General features: G+C 46.0%; 1 protein-coding gene across 2 annotated transcripts in view; it reads left to right on the top strand.

Annotated features, from left to right (window-relative positions):
- The window catches only part of CACNA1I (calcium voltage-gated channel subunit alpha1 I), a 274,871-nt gene that overhangs the window by 239,031 nt on the left and 17,659 nt on the right, over positions 1-18,181 (top strand). For both annotated transcript variants that reach the window (XM_075573743.1, XM_075573745.1), the window contains 4 exons: positions 5,055-5,133; positions 5,235-5,356; positions 6,754-7,074; positions 9,783-9,929. In XM_075573743.1, the coding sequence (XP_075429858.1) occupies positions 5,055-5,133; positions 5,235-5,356; positions 6,754-7,074; positions 9,783-9,929 (669 nt within the window). The remainder of the gene's footprint in view (positions 1-5,054; positions 5,134-5,234; positions 5,357-6,753; positions 7,075-9,782; positions 9,930-18,181) is intronic.

Here is an 18,181-nt window from a genome sequence, read left to right as displayed (position 1 = left end):
TCAGGATACCCCTGCTTCAGCACAGGTAGCTCAATAACTGGCTCAGATAATGACTGCACCACCTGTGCTGAAGCAGGGATATCCTGAAAACCTGACATGTTGGTGGCCCTTGAGGACTGGAGTTGCCCCCCTCCCGCCCCCCCCCCCCCCACTCTAGGTATAACAATTGTGGAAACTCAGTGGCAATTATATTTTAAATCTGCAGACCAAGCAATATCCTACATGTGCTTAAAAAAAAATCAGTTCTGTACTATGAGAAAATACTTGTAGCTTTTTTTTAAACTCTGAAATTACATGTTTAATGCATTATAAAGTAACAAGCATCTTTTGTTTCTATAGCAACTATTTACAAAGCCACATCCCCTTCCTCTTCTGAAACAGGCTCTGGCACACCCCTTTTTGAGCCCCGTCCTCTCTCTAGCAGTGCACCAATTGTATCTAGTGACTGCCTGGTCACATGATCTTCCCCACAGACCTTTGCATCTTTGGTCCTCTTCTGCTGCACTGGCGGCCATTTAGTGAACCCCCGGAGCCGAATCTTCGCCGATCGATCGGCAACTTAGCTAATTACTAATCATTGTGTGGATTGTATTGATGCGCATATTAAAGGGGAAGATAAATAAATACATTTTAAAACCGTCAGCTTGGACCGCTGCTTTAACATGAAACAATGAAACAATGTCCTGGGACCTCTTCTCTTTTCTCTGTACACACTCTCTCTAGGTGACCTAATAACATCTTTTGGGTTTAATTATCACCTCTATGCTGACGACACACAAATATACTTTTCAACACCCGACCTTACACCTGCTGTACAAACCAAAGTTTCTGAATGTCTCTCTGCTATATCATCCTGGATGGCCCTCCGACGCCTTAAACTCAACATGGCTAAAACAGAGCTCCTCATACTTCCTCCCAAACCTGGCCCTACTACCTCCTTCCACATTACTGTTGGAACTACGATCATTCACCCAGTAGCCCAAGCACGCTGCCTAGGGGTCACACTCGACTCCTCTCTCACATTCGCCCCTCACATTCAAAACATTTCTAAAACTTGTTGCTTTTTCCTCCGCAATATAACTAAGATACGCCCTTTCCTCTGTTGTTCGACTGCTAAAACTCTGACTCAGGCCCTCATTCTCTCCCGTCTTGATTACTGTAACCTCCTGCTGTCCGGCCTTCCTGCCTCTCACCTGTCTCCCCTACAATCTATCCTAAATGCTGCTGCCAGAATCACTCTACTCTTTCCTAGATCTGTCTCAGCATCTCCCCTCCTGAAATCCCTCTCCTGGCTTCCGATCAAATCCCGCATCTCACACTCCATTCTTCTCCTCACTTTTAAAGCTTTACATTCTTCTGCCCCTCCTTACATCTCAGCCCTAATTTCTCGCTATGCACCATCCCGACTCTTGCGTTCTGCTCAAGGATGTCTACTTTCTACCCCCTTTGTATCTAAAGCCCTCTCCCGCCTTAAACCTTTTTCACTGACTGCCCCACACCTCTGGAATGCCCTTCCCCTCAGTACCCGACTAGCACCCTCTCTATCCACCTTTAAGACCCACCTTAAGACACACTTGCTTAAAGAAGCATATGAATAGCACTGTGGATATTCTGAACATATGATACATAAAGCTTGGCCCCCTGCAGACGCACTTACCAGAACTCCCTCCTACTGTCTCTGTACGTTCTCCCTACCTACCAATTAGAATGTAAGCTCCTCAGGGCAGGGACTCCTCTTCCGAAATGTTACTTTTATGTCTAAAGCACTTATTCCCATGATCTGTTATTTATATTATCTGTTATTTATTTGATTACCACATGTATTACTGCTGTGAAGCGCTATGTACACTAATTGCGCTATATAAATAAAGACATACAATACAATACAATAAAAAAAGATCGGAAAGTGCAATATTATTCCAATAAAATCCTACATATCAGTTGGAATTCACTACTCCACAGGGTTTATTTGCTATTTATTATAGTTATTGTTGAATGTTAGCTGCCACTCACTAGTTAAGACCTCGTAGAACTAATAAATATTCTGCTATGCATATAGGGGCCTATTTACTAAGCAGTGCTAAGACATAGGAAAGACCCCTTACGGACCGTCACTGGAGTGGGCTGTGCGGTGTCGTATGGGTCAGCATCACTTAGTAAAAATAATAATAATTACAACTTTATTTCATATAGCACTTTTCTCCCAATGGAACTGAAAGAGCGCGGTACGCGGCACATAGGATTGTTACAGACACCGTCCCTGACCAGAGGAGCTTACAATCTGTGACTTTGGTGCCTGATACAAAGGGAGATAAAATGTAACTCAAGGTCACAAGGAGCTGGCGCCGGGAATTGAACCCGGCTACCCTGATACAAACTCAGTCATTGCTTTCAGAGTCAGTGACTTACTCCCTGAGCCCCCCTCCTTTATAATGCAGCTCAGACTGTGCACCTACTGCAGACAGAACTGACAACTTGACCCGACTTTTCAAACGATGGATTTCATCATACAGTACGTGTCGGAGGAGGAGCCCTTATATTGTATACGTGCAGAGGAGGAGCCCTTATATTGTATACGTGCAGAGGAGGAACCCTTATATTGTATACGTGCAGAGGAGGAGCCCTTATATTGTATACGTGCAGAGGAGGAACCTTTATATTGTATACGTGCAGAGGAGGAACCCTTATATTGTATACGTGCAGAGGAGGAACCCTTATATTGTATACGTGCAGAGGAGGAGCCCTTATATTGTATACGTGCAGAGGAGGAACCTTTATATTGTATACGTGCAGAGGAGGAACCCTTATATTGTATACGTGCAGAGGAGGAACCCTTATATTGTATACGTGCAGAGGAGGAACCCTTATATTGTATACGTGCAGAGGAGGAACCCTTATATTGTATACGTGCAGAGGAGGAACCCTTATATTGTATACGTGCAGAGGAGGAGCCCTTATATTGTATACGTGCAGAGGGGGAGCCCTTATATTGTATACATGCAGAGGAGGAACCCTTATATTGTATACGTGCAGAGGAGGAACCCTTATATTGTATACGTGCAGAGGAGGAACCCTTATATTGTATACGTGCAGAGGAGGAGCCCTTATATTGTATACGTGCAGAGGAGGAACCCCTTGAGCAAGTTCCAGCAACTGCTCCAAATTATTTGTTTTCTAGAACCGAGGCAAAACAATCCTGTCATTTGTAACTGTATTTGTGAATCTTTTGTACTGTGTGTTACATCTCTCTCCCCCTTTCTCTCTCACCTCCTTCCCTCATTCTCTCCCCCCCCCCATTCTCTTTTCCTCCCTCACCAGTCTTTCACTCCACCCGATGTCTCTCTTAGTTCTCCCCCTCCCCCCCCCCCCAATCTGGCTCAGTCCCACCAAGTCTCTATCACCCCTCCCAATTTTTGCTCCCTCCTCCCCCAAGTCTCTCTCACGCCCCCCTAAGTCTCTTAACTCCTCCCCCCTAATTCTCTCACTCTTCCCCCAAGTCTCTCTCACTCCCCCCATAAGTCTATCTCACTGCCCCATCTCTCCATCCTCCCCCCAAACCTCTCTCACTCCTCCACCCAAGTCTCTCTCACTCCTCCACCCAAGTCTCTCTCACTCCTCCCCCCAAGTCTCTCTCACCCCTCCAAGTCTCTCACCCCCCCCAAGTCTCTCACCCCCCGTCTCTCTCACTCCCCCCCAAGTCTCTCTCACTCCCCCCACGTCTCTCTCACTCCCCCCAAGTCTTTCTCACTGCCCCCATTTCTCTCTCACTACTCCCCCCCAAGTGTCTCCCACTCATCCCCCCAAGTCTCTGACTCCCCCCATGTTTCTGACTCCCCCCAAGTCTCTCTGACTCCCCCCCAAGTCTCTCTCACTCCTCCCCCCAAGTCTCTCTCACTCCCCCCCAAGTCTCTCTCACTCCCCCCAAGTCTCTCTGACTCCCCCCCAAGTCTCTCTCACTCCCCCCCCAAGTCTCTCTCACTCCCCCCCCCCCAAGTCTCTCTCACTCCCCCCAAGTCTCTCTCACTCCCCCCAAGTCTTTCTCGCTCTCCCCATTTCTCTCTCACTACTCCCCCCCAAGTGTCTCCCACTCATCCCCCCAAGTCTCTGACTCCCCCCATGTCTCTGACTCCCCCCAAGTCTCTCTGACTCCCCCCCAAGTCTCTCTCACTCCCCCCCCCCAAGTCTCTCTCACTCCCCCCCAAGTCTTTCTTATTCCCCCCAAGTCTCTCTCACTCCCCCCCAAGTCTCTCTCACTCCTCCCCCAAGTCTCTCTCACTCCTCCTCCCCCAAGTCTCTCTCACTCCTCCTCCCCCAAGTCTCTCTCACTCCTCCTCCCCAAGTCTCTCTCACTCCTCCCCCAAGTCTCTCTCACTCCCCCACCCCAAGTCTCTCTCACTCTCCCACCCCCAAGTTTCTCTCACTCCTCCCCCAAGTCTCTCTCACTCCACCCCCAAGTCTCTCTCACTCCACCCACAAGTCTCTCTCACTCCACCCCCAAGTCTCTCTCACTCCCCCAAGTCTTTCTCACTCCTCCCCCAAGTCTCTCTCACTCCCCCCAGTCTTTCTCACTCCTCCCCCAAGTCTCTCTCACTCCCCCAAGTCTCTCTCACTCCCCCAAGTCTTTCTCACTCCTCCCCCAAGTCTCTCTCACTCCTCCCCCAAGTCTCTCTCACTCCTCCCCCCCAAGTCTCTCTCAATCCCCCCCAAAGGGTCCGTCTCGGTGGCAGACACCGAAAGTTGTGAGTGGCTTCTGGGTCAGACGGCTGGGTCCGCCTCCTCCCCCCTATGTCACCAACATCGCGCTCCCTTCTCATCCCTCCTCTGCACGTCCAACCGTTGCCCCCCTAAACTGCTCCCCCACTTGCTCCCCCCACTAGTTTCACCTCTGTATACATGTTTCCATTTAGCCTACATTTTCTAAGCCGTGTTAAGCCATGACACCTGAGTGCACGCTGCTTAGCACCATTTAGTAAATACGCCCTGTAATGTAATTATAAATATTCTGCCATGTTCTGCCGCCTTCCTCTGACCCGGTAGCGCTGCTTTTATTTCAGGTCGGGAACCTGGGACTGCTTTTCATGCTTCTCTTCTTTATCTACGCTGCTCTGGGAGTGGAGCTTTTCGGGAAGCTGGGTACGTTACCTGTGTATTGTATCAATGTCTAATATTTCCTGGTCATTTGTATATGGTTTGAGTTCTGATTAATCCGCTTGTCTTGCTACACCCTGCCGCAGTTTGCAATGACGCTCACCCGTGTGAGGGGATGAGCCGACATGCGACTTTTGAAAACTTTGGGATGGCTTTTCTGACGCTATTCCAGGTTTCCACTGGGGACAACTGGAACGGAATAATGAAGGTAAGAGCCAGGGGGTATCAACGTACAAATAATGCATGTACCCTGCCTCCTCAACTAGAAGAAACCCACCACACCCTAAAACCCGGTGCAAGAATCACACATGACACTTTGATACCCTAATTATTATTATTATATTTTATTTGTGAAGCTACAACATATTCCACAGTGCGGTAGAATGGGGCACAGAGTTATGTACTGTATATTACATAAACACTTACATACAAATGTGGACAGACAGATATGGAAGGTAATGAGGGCCCTGCTCCGGAGAGCTTACACTCTAGAGGGAATAGTGTTGAAACAATAAGGTACAGTGGCTGCTCATTGTCGGATAGAGTGCATCTTAGCATGGAATATGGCCCAGTCTGACAGCTGATCTCATTAAGGTTCGGGGGGGGGGGGGGGGTAGCATAGTTACACAGTTACATAGTAGATGAGGTTGAAAAAAGACGTACGTCCAACAAGTTCAACCTATGCTAAATTTAGACAACAGATACTTTATCCTATATCTATACTTACAGCATAGTGATCCAGAGGAAGCAAACACAAACCCCAGTGACACATTATCTAATGATATCTCATAAGGGGAAAATAAATTCCTTCCTGACTCCAAATATTGGCAATCAGATGACTCTCTGGATCAACATCCTTCCCATGTATACTTATTTGGTATATCCCTGTATACCTTTCCTTTTTTAAAAGATGTCAACATTTTTTTGGAGAAATCTATTGTATCTGCCATCACAGTCTCCATGGGTAATGAATCCCACACTGTAACTGCCCTTACTGTAAAGAACCCTTTCCTTTGTTGCTGGTGAAATCTCTTTTCCTCCAACCTTAAGGGATGGCCCGAGTCCTTTGTACTGCCCGTGGGATGAATAGTTAATTTGAAAGCTCCTTGTATTGTCCCTGGATATATTTGTATATAGTTATCATATCCCCTCTTAGACGCCTCTTTTCTAATGTAAATAAATCTAATTTAGCTAGCCCCTCCTCATAAGTTAGATTATCCATCCCCTTTATTAATTTGGTGGCTCTTCTCTGCACGTTTTCTAGCTCCATAATGTCTTTTTTATGGAGTGTTGCCCAAAACTATACTCCATATTCAAGGTCGGTCCTTCTAATTATCCTTAGAAATGTCTGTTGCCATAGTAGTTTAATCTTTTTTAAGTTTATAACCCAGGAATCTCTTTAACTTGTTCCCTAGTAGCCAGCACATATTAATCAAACGCCCTAAGGCCCAGATCCACAAAAGGGTGATAAGCTCCCACCGGGAGTAAAGGCGTGCTAAAGCACAGCACCCTTTTGTGGATTTTGCCGTAAGTATTCAGCCTTCACCCCTTTTGAGGGCTTTAGAAATGCATGTGTTACATTGTCACCTCTCTGTTTTCTGGCAGGATACATTGCGTGACTGCACCAACGATGACCGCAGTTGCTTGAGCAACCTACAGTTCATCTCCCCCTTGTACTTTGTGAGCTTTGTGCTAACGGCTCAGTTCGTGCTGATTAATGTAGTGGTTGCCGTATTAATGAAACACCTGGACGACAGCAACAAGGAAGCGCAGGAGGACGCTGAGCTGGATGCAGAGATTGAAATGGAACTTGCCCATGGTCTATGTTCCCAACCCTCGCCAGCCTCTGGTTTGGGCAATGGGGGACGCGAGAGCAGACCGGCACCTGAGGGGCATCATAGCTTGAGGTGCTTTTCTCCTGCCCAGGTAAGCGTAAATCCTAAAATTGTAGGGAAATCTTCTGCCAAAGATACTTGTAGTCAAAGAGGTATGTTCTAGTAGTAGTAGTAGATATACTGTTGTGTACGGTAATGAGCTGGGACTTTCAGAACCAATGTTCCGACAGGCCACCAGGGCAACCAAGTTTGGTGCCAGTAAGTCTGTAGGACATCGGAGTTGAAAACCACCAGAGGATGCCTGAGGTGTGAATACCATTTGGGTAGGAGGGAAGGGTTCAAGTACCCACGTCCTGGGATGAATGGAAGTAGTCCGGACTACCATTTGCCCCACCAGACTTGGAGGATCCCGACCCAGCAGTTGGCATCTCAATAGCAAGGAACCAGGTGGCAAACTTGCGCATGTCCCTTGGCAGATTCAGAATCCCCGCTTACCTGGCTTCACAGGTTCTCTGATTGGCTGGAAGAAAAGTTCCCACGCTGTGATTGGCTGTAGTAGTTTGTGAATGAACTCCAAAATACTATAAGAATCCCCTCAGCCAATCAGCCAACAGATTCTCAAGCGCGAAAACAGCGGCAGGGTTTTTGAATGTGAAAAAAGATGCTCTTGCGCGAATAGCAAGGAACCGGCTTCAGAAGAACCAACCCAGAATATTTTCCATAAGTCCAGCTTTTTGCGAACAAGTTCTGAGAATTGAACGTAGCGGTCGCGGCTGGGAGATTCAAGCCGATTTTAGTTCCAGGATGTTTGGAGCTAAGTCCCGGTCAAACAAAATCAAGTCCCCCGGAGAGAAGGGAGCGGTGGCGCCTGCAATTTCATGCCGATTTGAGTTCCAGGACCTTACGGGCTAAGTCCCGGTCAAAGGAAGACTTGTTTAGAGTGCCATACAGCTAGGAAAGTCTAGTTTTCTACCCCAATTCCCAAGTAAGTGTGTCTCTTCTTGTGTAGTTTGTGTAACATTGTGGCCTTTTCATGCGAATAAATTTATAATTTATTTCACTTTGCCTGTTTTGCTCAATGTATGATCCTGGTAAAAAGGTGTAAATGCCTGGTCTCCTGTGACAAGGTGGTACTGGTATGAGACCCAACAGGACCAGAACCCACAACCTCTGTTATTCAGGCTCTGGAGGGAGCTAGCACCACCTTCAGGTTGTTCCGCTTCCAAAGCAAGTACAATCCATGTTAAACCGCGCGGTTTGTCACTTTGCGTAGACGCGGTTTGTCACTTTGCGTTGACGCGGTTTGTCACTTTGCGTAGACGCGGTTTGTCACTTTGCGTAGACGCGGTTTGTCACTTTGCGTAGACGCGGTTTGTCACTTTGCGTAGAAGCGGTTTGTCACTTTGCGTAGACGCGGTTTGTCACTTTGCGTAGACGCGGTTTGTCACTTTGCGTAGAAGCGGTTAAAATGATGTGATTTGTAATAAATGTACAGAACACAGATTTTTGGCTAGTTTTAATCTGCGACTTGTGACCATGTCAAACCGGGCGGTTTTACAAGGACAGACTTGCAGCTACTGGAATATCCCCCAAACAATGAGCATCCAGACGGAATGATCTCACGTTGACTTCATATTTTCTTTAGTTTGAAGTCCCTTCTTCTTTTTCTTATCAGGAAAATATTATGCATGAACATTTTTTTTGCTTTGCTATTCATAGCTTGCTTCTAACCAGCACCCAAAATACACACTGCCTCATTTCTTAGCACATTCAGGCCCATCTTTACTAAGCTGTGCTATTGCATAGGACGCCTTTCCGGCGCCAGATAGCAGATCATGATAATACCTCCTATAATATGTTTCAGATGCCAGAGGATTATAGGCTAAACTGTTTCAAATCCCAGGCATTCGTTAAAAAAAAACTGCTCTCTGATTGGTTAAAATTCCAGGCATTCGTAAAAAAAAACTGCTCTCTGATTGGTTCAAATCCCAGGCATTCGTAAAAAAAAACTGCTCTCTGATTGGTTAAAATCCCAGGCATTCATAAAAAACTGCTCTCTGATTGATTGGTTAAAATCCCAGGCATTATTAGCCAGTAGTGGCTGGAACTTTTGGCACCTTGCCAAATCAGAGATATTTTATTAATTGGCGGAGGTGGGGGGTTGTGTGTTGTTCATGCGGGCGGGAGGGAGGAATGGAGGCCGTCCGGAGGAGCGGGAGGCAGAGGGAAGGGAGGGGGCATCCTCAGGAGAGGGTAGGGCAACCTGGGATGGAGTCATCCTCAGGTCAGAGGGGCTGATAGGGGTGTGAAATGGGTAGCAGGAAGGCCCCGCAGAAAGCGGGGGTGGGGGGGGGGGGTGAAGCGGTGATCCGTTGATAATAATTTAAACAAATATATGCGCCTGTGATAGTAATAAGCCCCCCACCCTGGGCATTGGTGGCCAATAATTCCCTGCCCTTCGGGGATTGTTACTCAGGCGCCGCTTAGTTACTATGCCCCACAATGAGCAGCAAAACACAATGTGTTTGTCGTTGATGTAAATATCTATGGCAGGGCTGGCCAACTCCCGTGCTCAAGGGCCACCGACAGGTCAATATAGTCATTGACTGAGCCACCTGTGTCGAAGCAGGGATATCCTGAAAACCTGTCCTGTTGGTGACCCTTGAGGACTGGAGTTGGCCGCCCCTGACCTAAGGATTCTAGGATGAAACAAAATGTGTAATCAGTCTACATATTGTCCGTATTGTTCATTTCTACGTACTGATTTCTGCTGTTTTCTGCTTTTCCCATTTCCTGCAGGAGAACCTGTGGTTGGACAGTGTTTCCTTGATAATTAAGGACTCTTTTGAAGGGGAATTAATGATCATTGATAATTTATCTGGATCGGTCTTCCACCATTACTCCTCTCCCACAGCATGTGAAAAGTGTAACCATGACACGCAAGAGGTGAAACACATGTTATTCTTTGTTGCTTTGACTCTGGCTAACGGTATAATGAGGCCAAATCAACGTTATATGTGTCATATCTACATTTGAGGCTGCAAAGATATGAAAAGTGGAACAAAAGTGTCAAATATATTAAACCAATGAGATTGTCGCTGTCCCTATACGCGCAGGATTTTGGAAATCGCAGAATATGGGGCATTTTCAGAATAATACGAGACCACACGATTTACAAATCAGGATTACAAAATTATAGGAAAGCTTGGAAATAGAAGATCAGGTTAACGATGAACGCCTCTTTAGCCTACAAAAAGACCCTTGTTTTCCTAACCATTTAAAAACATCCATCATTTCATATTTCCATAGTTCCCCATCCCCCCATCTACCCTCCTCCCCCCCCAACCCCTGTCCTAAACCCCCATCCCAACCCCCCTCTTCCTTCCTCACAATCACCCCCTGCTCCGCCCCTACCCCCCCTCCTCCCCCAACCCCTTCTCCTCAACCCTAACACCCCTCCCAATCTTCCTCCTCCCAATCGCATCCCAATCTCCCTCCTCCTCCAAACCCCCTCTTAATCTCCCTCCTCGTCCACCCTTAACCAACCCTCTCCTCAACACCAACCCCCCTCAACCCCCTCCCAATCTTCCTTCTCCTCCCCCTAACCCCCTCTCCTCATCCTCAACCCCCCTCCCAATCTCCTCCCACTTCCCCACAACCCCCCTCTCCTCAACCCCCTCCTAGTCTCCCTCCTCCCAACCACCCTCATCCCAATCTCCCTCCTCCCCCCAACCCTCCTCCTCAACCCCCTCCTCCCACCCCAACCCCCTTCTTCAACCCCAACCCCCCTCTCCTTAGCCCCCTCCCAAGTCGCTATAAAAATTCCTATGCCTGCAATAGCACAACATGACAAACAGAATCAGATGAAGCTTTCTCTTTCCAGCCTGATAATGTCACTTCCCGCACTTGGGTGCCAATGAAAAGTGACAGTGAGGCAAGCACGGGGTTCTGGGAAAGTAAATATTGACTATAACATCTCCCTGATACAGTGCCAATTCCTAACGAGAGAATGCCACGCGGGTCCTGTACGTGGTCACGCTTTCATATGGTGCGTTTAGCTCAAAGTTGATTTCGGGGTTGGACAATAAACATTGAAATGAAAACACCATATTAATAATAATACTAAACAGAAAATGTATCAAATAAACACTGAAATATAAACAGTATACTGCAATAGTAAAGTACCGGTAGTAATTATTGCAATATTAGAGTATCAATGACATTTTAAGGAGTAACGAGGGAAACTAACTGTTCCGCCCCCAAAAATATACATCAGGTGACGACAATGTTTAAGGAGCAATCCACGCCTTTTTTTTTTTTTTTTTTACACAGATTTGGAAGGGAGGGGGTACCAAAGCTGAACCTCATTCATTTGGGACCCCCTGATTCCTGAGAAGGAGCCACCGGTAAATCCCAGAGTCACGCGGGCCAATAGGAAGCTGAGACGAATGATGCTGCGGCTTTCCATTGGCACGCAGTGACGGTGAGGGGGTAACCAGGGTATTATGCCCGTCTGGTTACCTCTGATCCATATTGTGGGGTTTTGGAGTGTCAGCTCTTGAACTCATTTGTTGTACATGCAATGTATGTAATTGTGCGACAATATAGAATTTTCTTTGTTTTACCTTTCCAGGGGTGCCAGCAAGCAGAGATTGCTAGGCTATGAGTTTCCAGGGGTGCCAGCAAGCAGAGATTGCTAGGCTATGAGTTTCCAGGGGTGCCAGCAAGCAGAGATTGCTAGGCTATGAGTTTCCAGGGGTGCCAGCAAGCAGAGATTGCTAGGCTATGAGTTTCCAGGGGTGCCAGCAAGCAGAGATTGCCGGGCTATGAGTTTCCAGGGGTGCCAGCAAGCAGAGATTGCCGGGCTATGAGTTTCCAGGGGTGCCAGTGAGCAGAGATTGCTAGGCTATGAGTTTCCAGGGGTGCCAGCAAGCAGAGATTGCTAGGCTATGAGTTTCCAGGGGGTTTTTTAAGGAGAAGGTGTTGTCAGAATGTGTCTAGGTAGCAGGGTTCCTGAGTTGCTGGTTACCCCAAAAATGTACCCGGGAATCAAGACAGATTCTCGGTTACATTGAGACACATTGCTCCGGCAAAATGACCCCTTGAAAATGCTTGCACGACTCATCGCTAGGACTCCCTGCTTCAGCACAGACCAGAAAGGTAAATGAGGCATAGGGATGTGTGGTATCCCTGAAATGGTAAAGGGGTCCCTAGTATAAGGGGGGATGTGCAGTTAATGCCCATATCTCCCAGAACTTGGTATAGGGGTTCTGGGGGTACTCCAACCACATATAAGTTTGCAAGGGTTTTTATGAAATCTAAGTTCGGTTTTCAAGCAGGGAATGAGGTACAGCCCTGAGAATGAACCTAAGCGTTTTTTCATTCTACTTTGGGACTTAAATATGAAAATATGGGAAAAAATATTTTATTTCATAGTGTTTAATAGTACATGTGCTTGTGTACGGTATTATGAGCTGGGGACTTCCAGGTCCATGGTCCCGAGAGACCATGTGGCTACAAAGCTTGGTGCCACCAAGTGTGCTCGGGTCCCGGATATGAAAGCCTCAGGTTGCCAAGGTGTGAAAGCCATTTGGGCACCGGAGTTATGCTCAAGTACCCACGTCCTGGGATGAATGACGGTCCCGGACCACCATTTGCCCCAAGCCAGACTGTGAGGAGCCTAACTCAGCGGGTGGCTTCTGACTGACAAGTGGCAGAGGTGCCAGGTTGGCGCATGCCCTTAGAATCCGAATCCGTGCTTGCCTGGCTTCGATAGACTGGCAACGCTCTGATTGGCTGGTAAGGATTTCTCCCACACTCAGATTGGCTGGATGAATGAAGCTGACATACTATAAGAAAGCCAGCAGCCAATCCGGCCGAGCGATTCACTCAGATTGTAAGCACCAAGACAGCAGCGGCAAATTCAAAGTCACCAGAAGATGCTCTGAGAGAAATAGCAGCGAGCCGGCTTCAGACATTTCAAGGCGAGGAATTGTCTAAGTCCAACTTTGCGGGGCCAAGTTCTGAAAAGAGAATGTAAAAGTCGCGGCTGGGATTGCGAGCCGAAAAGAGTATCTGGACATTTGGTACTCACTCCTGGTCAAGGGATTTCGGCAGCTCCGGAGCAGATACAGCGGTGATGTCAGGGACTTCATGCCGATTTGAGTTCCAGTCAACCTAAAAACTTTGTTTTACCTCTTATTTTACCTAGGAAAGTTTCGTTTTTTAGCCCAGACCCCCAGTAAGTGTATTTTTCTCTTGTATTTTGTAATCCACGGTGTGTACGTCTGCTCAGTGAACGAACACGGTAAAAAAGGTGTAAATACCTGGTCTCCCGTGACACACACATAATGTAGTTGATTACAGCCGCCATTTTGTTTCCCCAGTATGTATCTCAGGAACCAGGGATTCCCAGAGCTGAAATTAATGTGGTTCTGTTCCACAGACCCCCTGCTTCCCACCTGTGTGAGAGTTGGGTGACAGAGCTGGGGGATCTGCTCCTTTACAGAGGCAATCCAAGCGGCACTTTAAGAAAAAAAAATATATACTTTTTTGTTTTAATATATGCAGCGTATGATTACCTGTCTTGAAAACGTATTACTGTATCTAAGCTGCCGATCGATTCGTTCTCCAGTGATCGATCAGTGAAGATCCTTATAGTACTATGGTAACATTATCTATGCTTACAGTTTGCAGCTCAAACTGCTGGGAACATTGGCAACAAATTATCACAAACAGGAAAGTATTACGCAGATCTCGCGCTGCCGGGGACATGCTAAAACCTGCTATAGAAATCAAAGGATGCGCAGTATATTAACTCATTAAAAATGGTATTAAGAGTTGAATTAAGAAACAAATGTAGTAAGTATCATCTAATACTATAGAACTAATTTATTTTTAAAAAATCACACAGGTGGGGTATGGCACGGATTGCTTCTTGACCATACAGTACTGGCTGCTTCCTTTTAATTTAAAATGCAGTTCATGACCTGAGTTGTCAACATCAAGTAACTGTCCATATACAGTAAATAGAAAAACAAGGTTGTATGGTGCTCTAAAACAAAAGCAGCTAGTGTGAAAATAACAAGCAAAGTCGTAGGCCTGGGACATAGTGCCCAAAACAGTGCGGAGGCGCGCTGAGGCTCAGGGAAAGCGGCACTTTCCCTGGCCTTACACAGCGCGCCGTCCGTGGGTGTGTCGGGGGCGGGTCTGGGGGAGGGCCAGTGACATCACGGAGCTGGTTCGCCCTCATTGGGCGAACCGCTCACGTGACCGGCCCTGCGCTCCGGCAAGCGGGGAAATTTCAAACCTCCGTCAGACACACGCTTCCCCAAGCGTGCGGATGCGTGCGCGAGCCTCTGCTAAGGCCGCTCTCATTGCGGCTGCAGGGGCTCAGTGCCGAGCAGCAGCACGGCTCAGCACGGGTATGCGCTGACCATGCCCGAGGCCTTAGATGGAGTACCCCTCCAAGGAGAATGAGTGAGGCTACGATATAATACTCCCAAAAGCACTTTAGATGTGTAGCTGAAAAATGTAATCCCACAAGCACTGAGGTAAGGATAATACACACCTGCCGGTATCCAGCATCAGAACAGCATCATAGTAATAATATGGGGTATATGAACAATACAAATCCTTGCAGTCACTGATGGAAAAGGAAAGTTGAATGAACTCACATACAATACTGGAACTCACATACAATACTGGAACTCACATACAACACTGGAACTCACATACAATACTGGAACTCACATACAACACTGGAACTCACATACAATACTGGAACTCACATACAATACTGGAACTCACATACAATACTGGAACTCACATACAATACTGGAACTCACATACAACACTGGAACTCACATACAATACTGGAACTCACATACAATACTGGAACTCACATACAATACTGGAACTCACATACAATACTGGAACTCACATACAACACTGGAACTCACATACAATACTGGAACTCACATACAATACTGGAACTCACATACAATACTGGAACTCACATACAATACTGGAACTCACATACAATACTGGAACTCACATACAATACTGGAACTCACATACAATACTGGAACTCACATACAATACTGGAACTCACATACAATACTGGAACTCACATACAATACTGGAACTCACATACAATACTGGAACTCACATACAATACTGGAACTCACATACAACACTGGAACTTACATACAACACTGGAACTCACATACAACACTGGAACTCACATACAATACTGGAACTCACATACAATACTGGAACTCACATACAATACTGGAACTCACATACAATACTGGAACTCACATACAACACTGGAACTCACATACAACACTGGAACTCACATACAACACTGGAACTCACATACAATACTGGAACTCACATACAATACTGGAACTCACATACAATACTGGAACTCACATACAATACTGGAACTCACATACAATACTGGAACTCACATACAACACTGGAACTCACATACAATACTGGAACTCCCATACAACACTGGAACTCACATACAACACTGGAACTCACATACAACACTGGAACTCACATACAACACTGGAACTCACATACAACACTGGAACTCACATACAACACTGGAACTCACATACAATACTGGAACTCACATACAATACTGGAACTCATGAATTTAGGAGCCGCAGTGTCCACTTGATCCAGGGGTATATTGTGCCTCCGTTGATGAAGATCAGCAGAAGAGGAGAGGAGAAAACGGAGCACTAAATCCACTGCTTGCTTGAAAAAACACAGAGGTGCGTTCCCATGATAAAAAATAAAGTTTAATGGATCAAAAACAACAAACAAACAGAGCACCTACGCTATATTATATTGTTTATTTTTCATGAGAATTATATATTAATTATTCATGTTAAGTGTTCTTGATTTATATACATATTATTATTTACTGTTTAATGTTATAATGTTTGGCAATTGCTATTCATATGTATTTCTTCTAAATTTATGGAAACAGTTTTCACTAAACTCAATCTGTGGTCGTCTAACAGGTATAGAACATGCTTTATTCATTGATGTGGGGTATATCTGTGCCCTTAATCAATCAATTATTCACCTAATTGTTCCTTTATTTGTTTTTTAACTTTGATTTTAACGTTTATTATATATATACTTTTCTTAGGTAGTTGCGGAGTGTTATTGTGTTATGGTTTAATAAAGTTTGTTGTATTGCACCGGCTCCAACGTGCTGACGTCACACGTCCCGCGTCGCTTTTTCAAACCAGGAAGTGGCGGGGGATAGGCTACAGCAGCGCGAGGATCAGGTATTTAAACACACTCCAGTAAGCTGTTTTTATTCACCTTGATAAAGGGCTACAAGCCTGAAACGCGTAGGTGCTCTGTTTTTTTTTGTTGTTTTTGATCCATTAAACTTTATTTTTTATTATGGGAACGCACCTCTGTGTTTTTTCAAGCAAGCAGTGGATTTAGTGCTCCGTTTTCTCCACTCCTCTTCTGCATATACAGTAGATGCCTCTTCTAAAAAGATATTAAGGTTTGCCCGCCTAATGTGCCTTTCCCGTTACTAGTCTTGTAAGTCCGATTGTGTGGAACAAAGGAAATACACGTTTGCACACTTATATAATATTATTATTATTAATAAATATATATATTTCCATTGCACTGCACAGTATACAGAACTGCACGTAGAATTTCTCAGACACAAGTTGCTGCCCCGCAGAACTTACAATCTAATATTTGGTGCATGAGATACGGGCCATATCTACTAAGCAGTTTTCCGGAGGTGGAAGAGAGCTTACATCCCATTCCAGTCACTGAGCTGTAAGCTGTCTTCCAACACCCGGGTTTGTGTTATAGCAGAAGACTGCTTAGTAAACATGGGCCAAGGTTACTTCCCCAAGGTCACGAGGAGATGACGGTGGGATTTGCGCCCCCCACCCCCTCCCCCAAGTAAAATTACCATTGTAACGTTACCTGCCTGCTAGAAAGAATACGCAAGGTTTGCCCGCGCGTCCCATTTTCATGACTGATTGCAGTGTTTTCACAATGTGACATTATTTTATGACAGAATATCACACCATTACCATGCTGTAACAATGAGATTGTTTAAATGGTAAGCAGGCAGAGACAAATGTTATACGCTAGTAATAGGATTTCTAGCACAATGGATCCACTAAGCGACCAATTCCTGGCTCAACACAATGTTACTCCATGTAATCTGTCATTAGGAATCTTTTATTTACATTTGGGGGGGAAACCACTGCAGAATTCAAAGTGAAATCTCCCAACAGTTCTTGATATTTATTTGTTATCAATATTGGAATTAAATAATAGATCCATTTAACAAAAGAGCAATTGTTCTCTGGTACAGACAGTTCATGTCAGGGGGGGGGGGGGGGGCAACTCCAGTCCTCAAGGGCTACCAACAGGCCAGGTATTAGGGCTATCCCTGCTTCAGCTCAGGTCGTGCGCACTTCGACCGAGCCTCTGATTGAGCCACCTGTGCCGAAGTAGGGATATCCTGAAAACCTGACCTATTGGTGGCCCTTGAGGACTAGAGTTGCCCCCCCCTGGTTCACGTGATAGACAACTTTGCCCCAATGGAAGGGATGTTGCAAACTGGTGTGAAATTGTAATTGGCCAAATCCAGGCCTGTCCTATTGTAATGCAAAGCTACTGTCTGATGGACGACGTCTGTTCGGAAAACACAGCAATGTGGAAAATGTTGGTGTAATTAGCAATTAACGTTGCTGCAATGTGTATTGATTAGCTCAGCTGTTAGTTGCTAAACATTCCTCAGCCAGTGTGCTCTCTCTGTGAGGCGAACGCTCCTGCAGGTAGCGAAATGGCTAAGCTATTAAACAAACACCACATTGCTGCTTTTAATGTATTCCGTACGAGTTGCACTGAGTGTGGGCACTGCTGGATTAGTGGAGTGGATTTGCATAAAATATCTGCTCCCGCGAGGACGTACGAGTCAGAGGTGATCTTACAAAAGCTTCTAAAGCCGGTGCGGGCCAACTCCAGTCCTCAAGGGTCACCAGCAGGTCAGGTTTTCAGGCTATCCCTGCTTCAGCACAGGTGGCTCAATCAGTGGCTCAGTCAAAGACTAAGTCAAGGACTTATTGAGCCACCTGTGCTGAAGCTGAGACTGATTTTATTCTTTAATGAGAGACTGTATGCTAAGC

This window comes from Ascaphus truei, chromosome 17, assembly GCF_040206685.1.
Source record: "Ascaphus truei isolate aAscTru1 chromosome 17, aAscTru1.hap1, whole genome shotgun sequence".
In the NCBI taxonomy this organism is placed as follows: Eukaryota; Metazoa; Chordata; class Amphibia; order Anura; family Ascaphidae; genus Ascaphus; species Ascaphus truei.
Note: the sequence above shows the minus strand (reverse complement) of the source record. Positions and strands in the feature narration are given on the sequence as shown.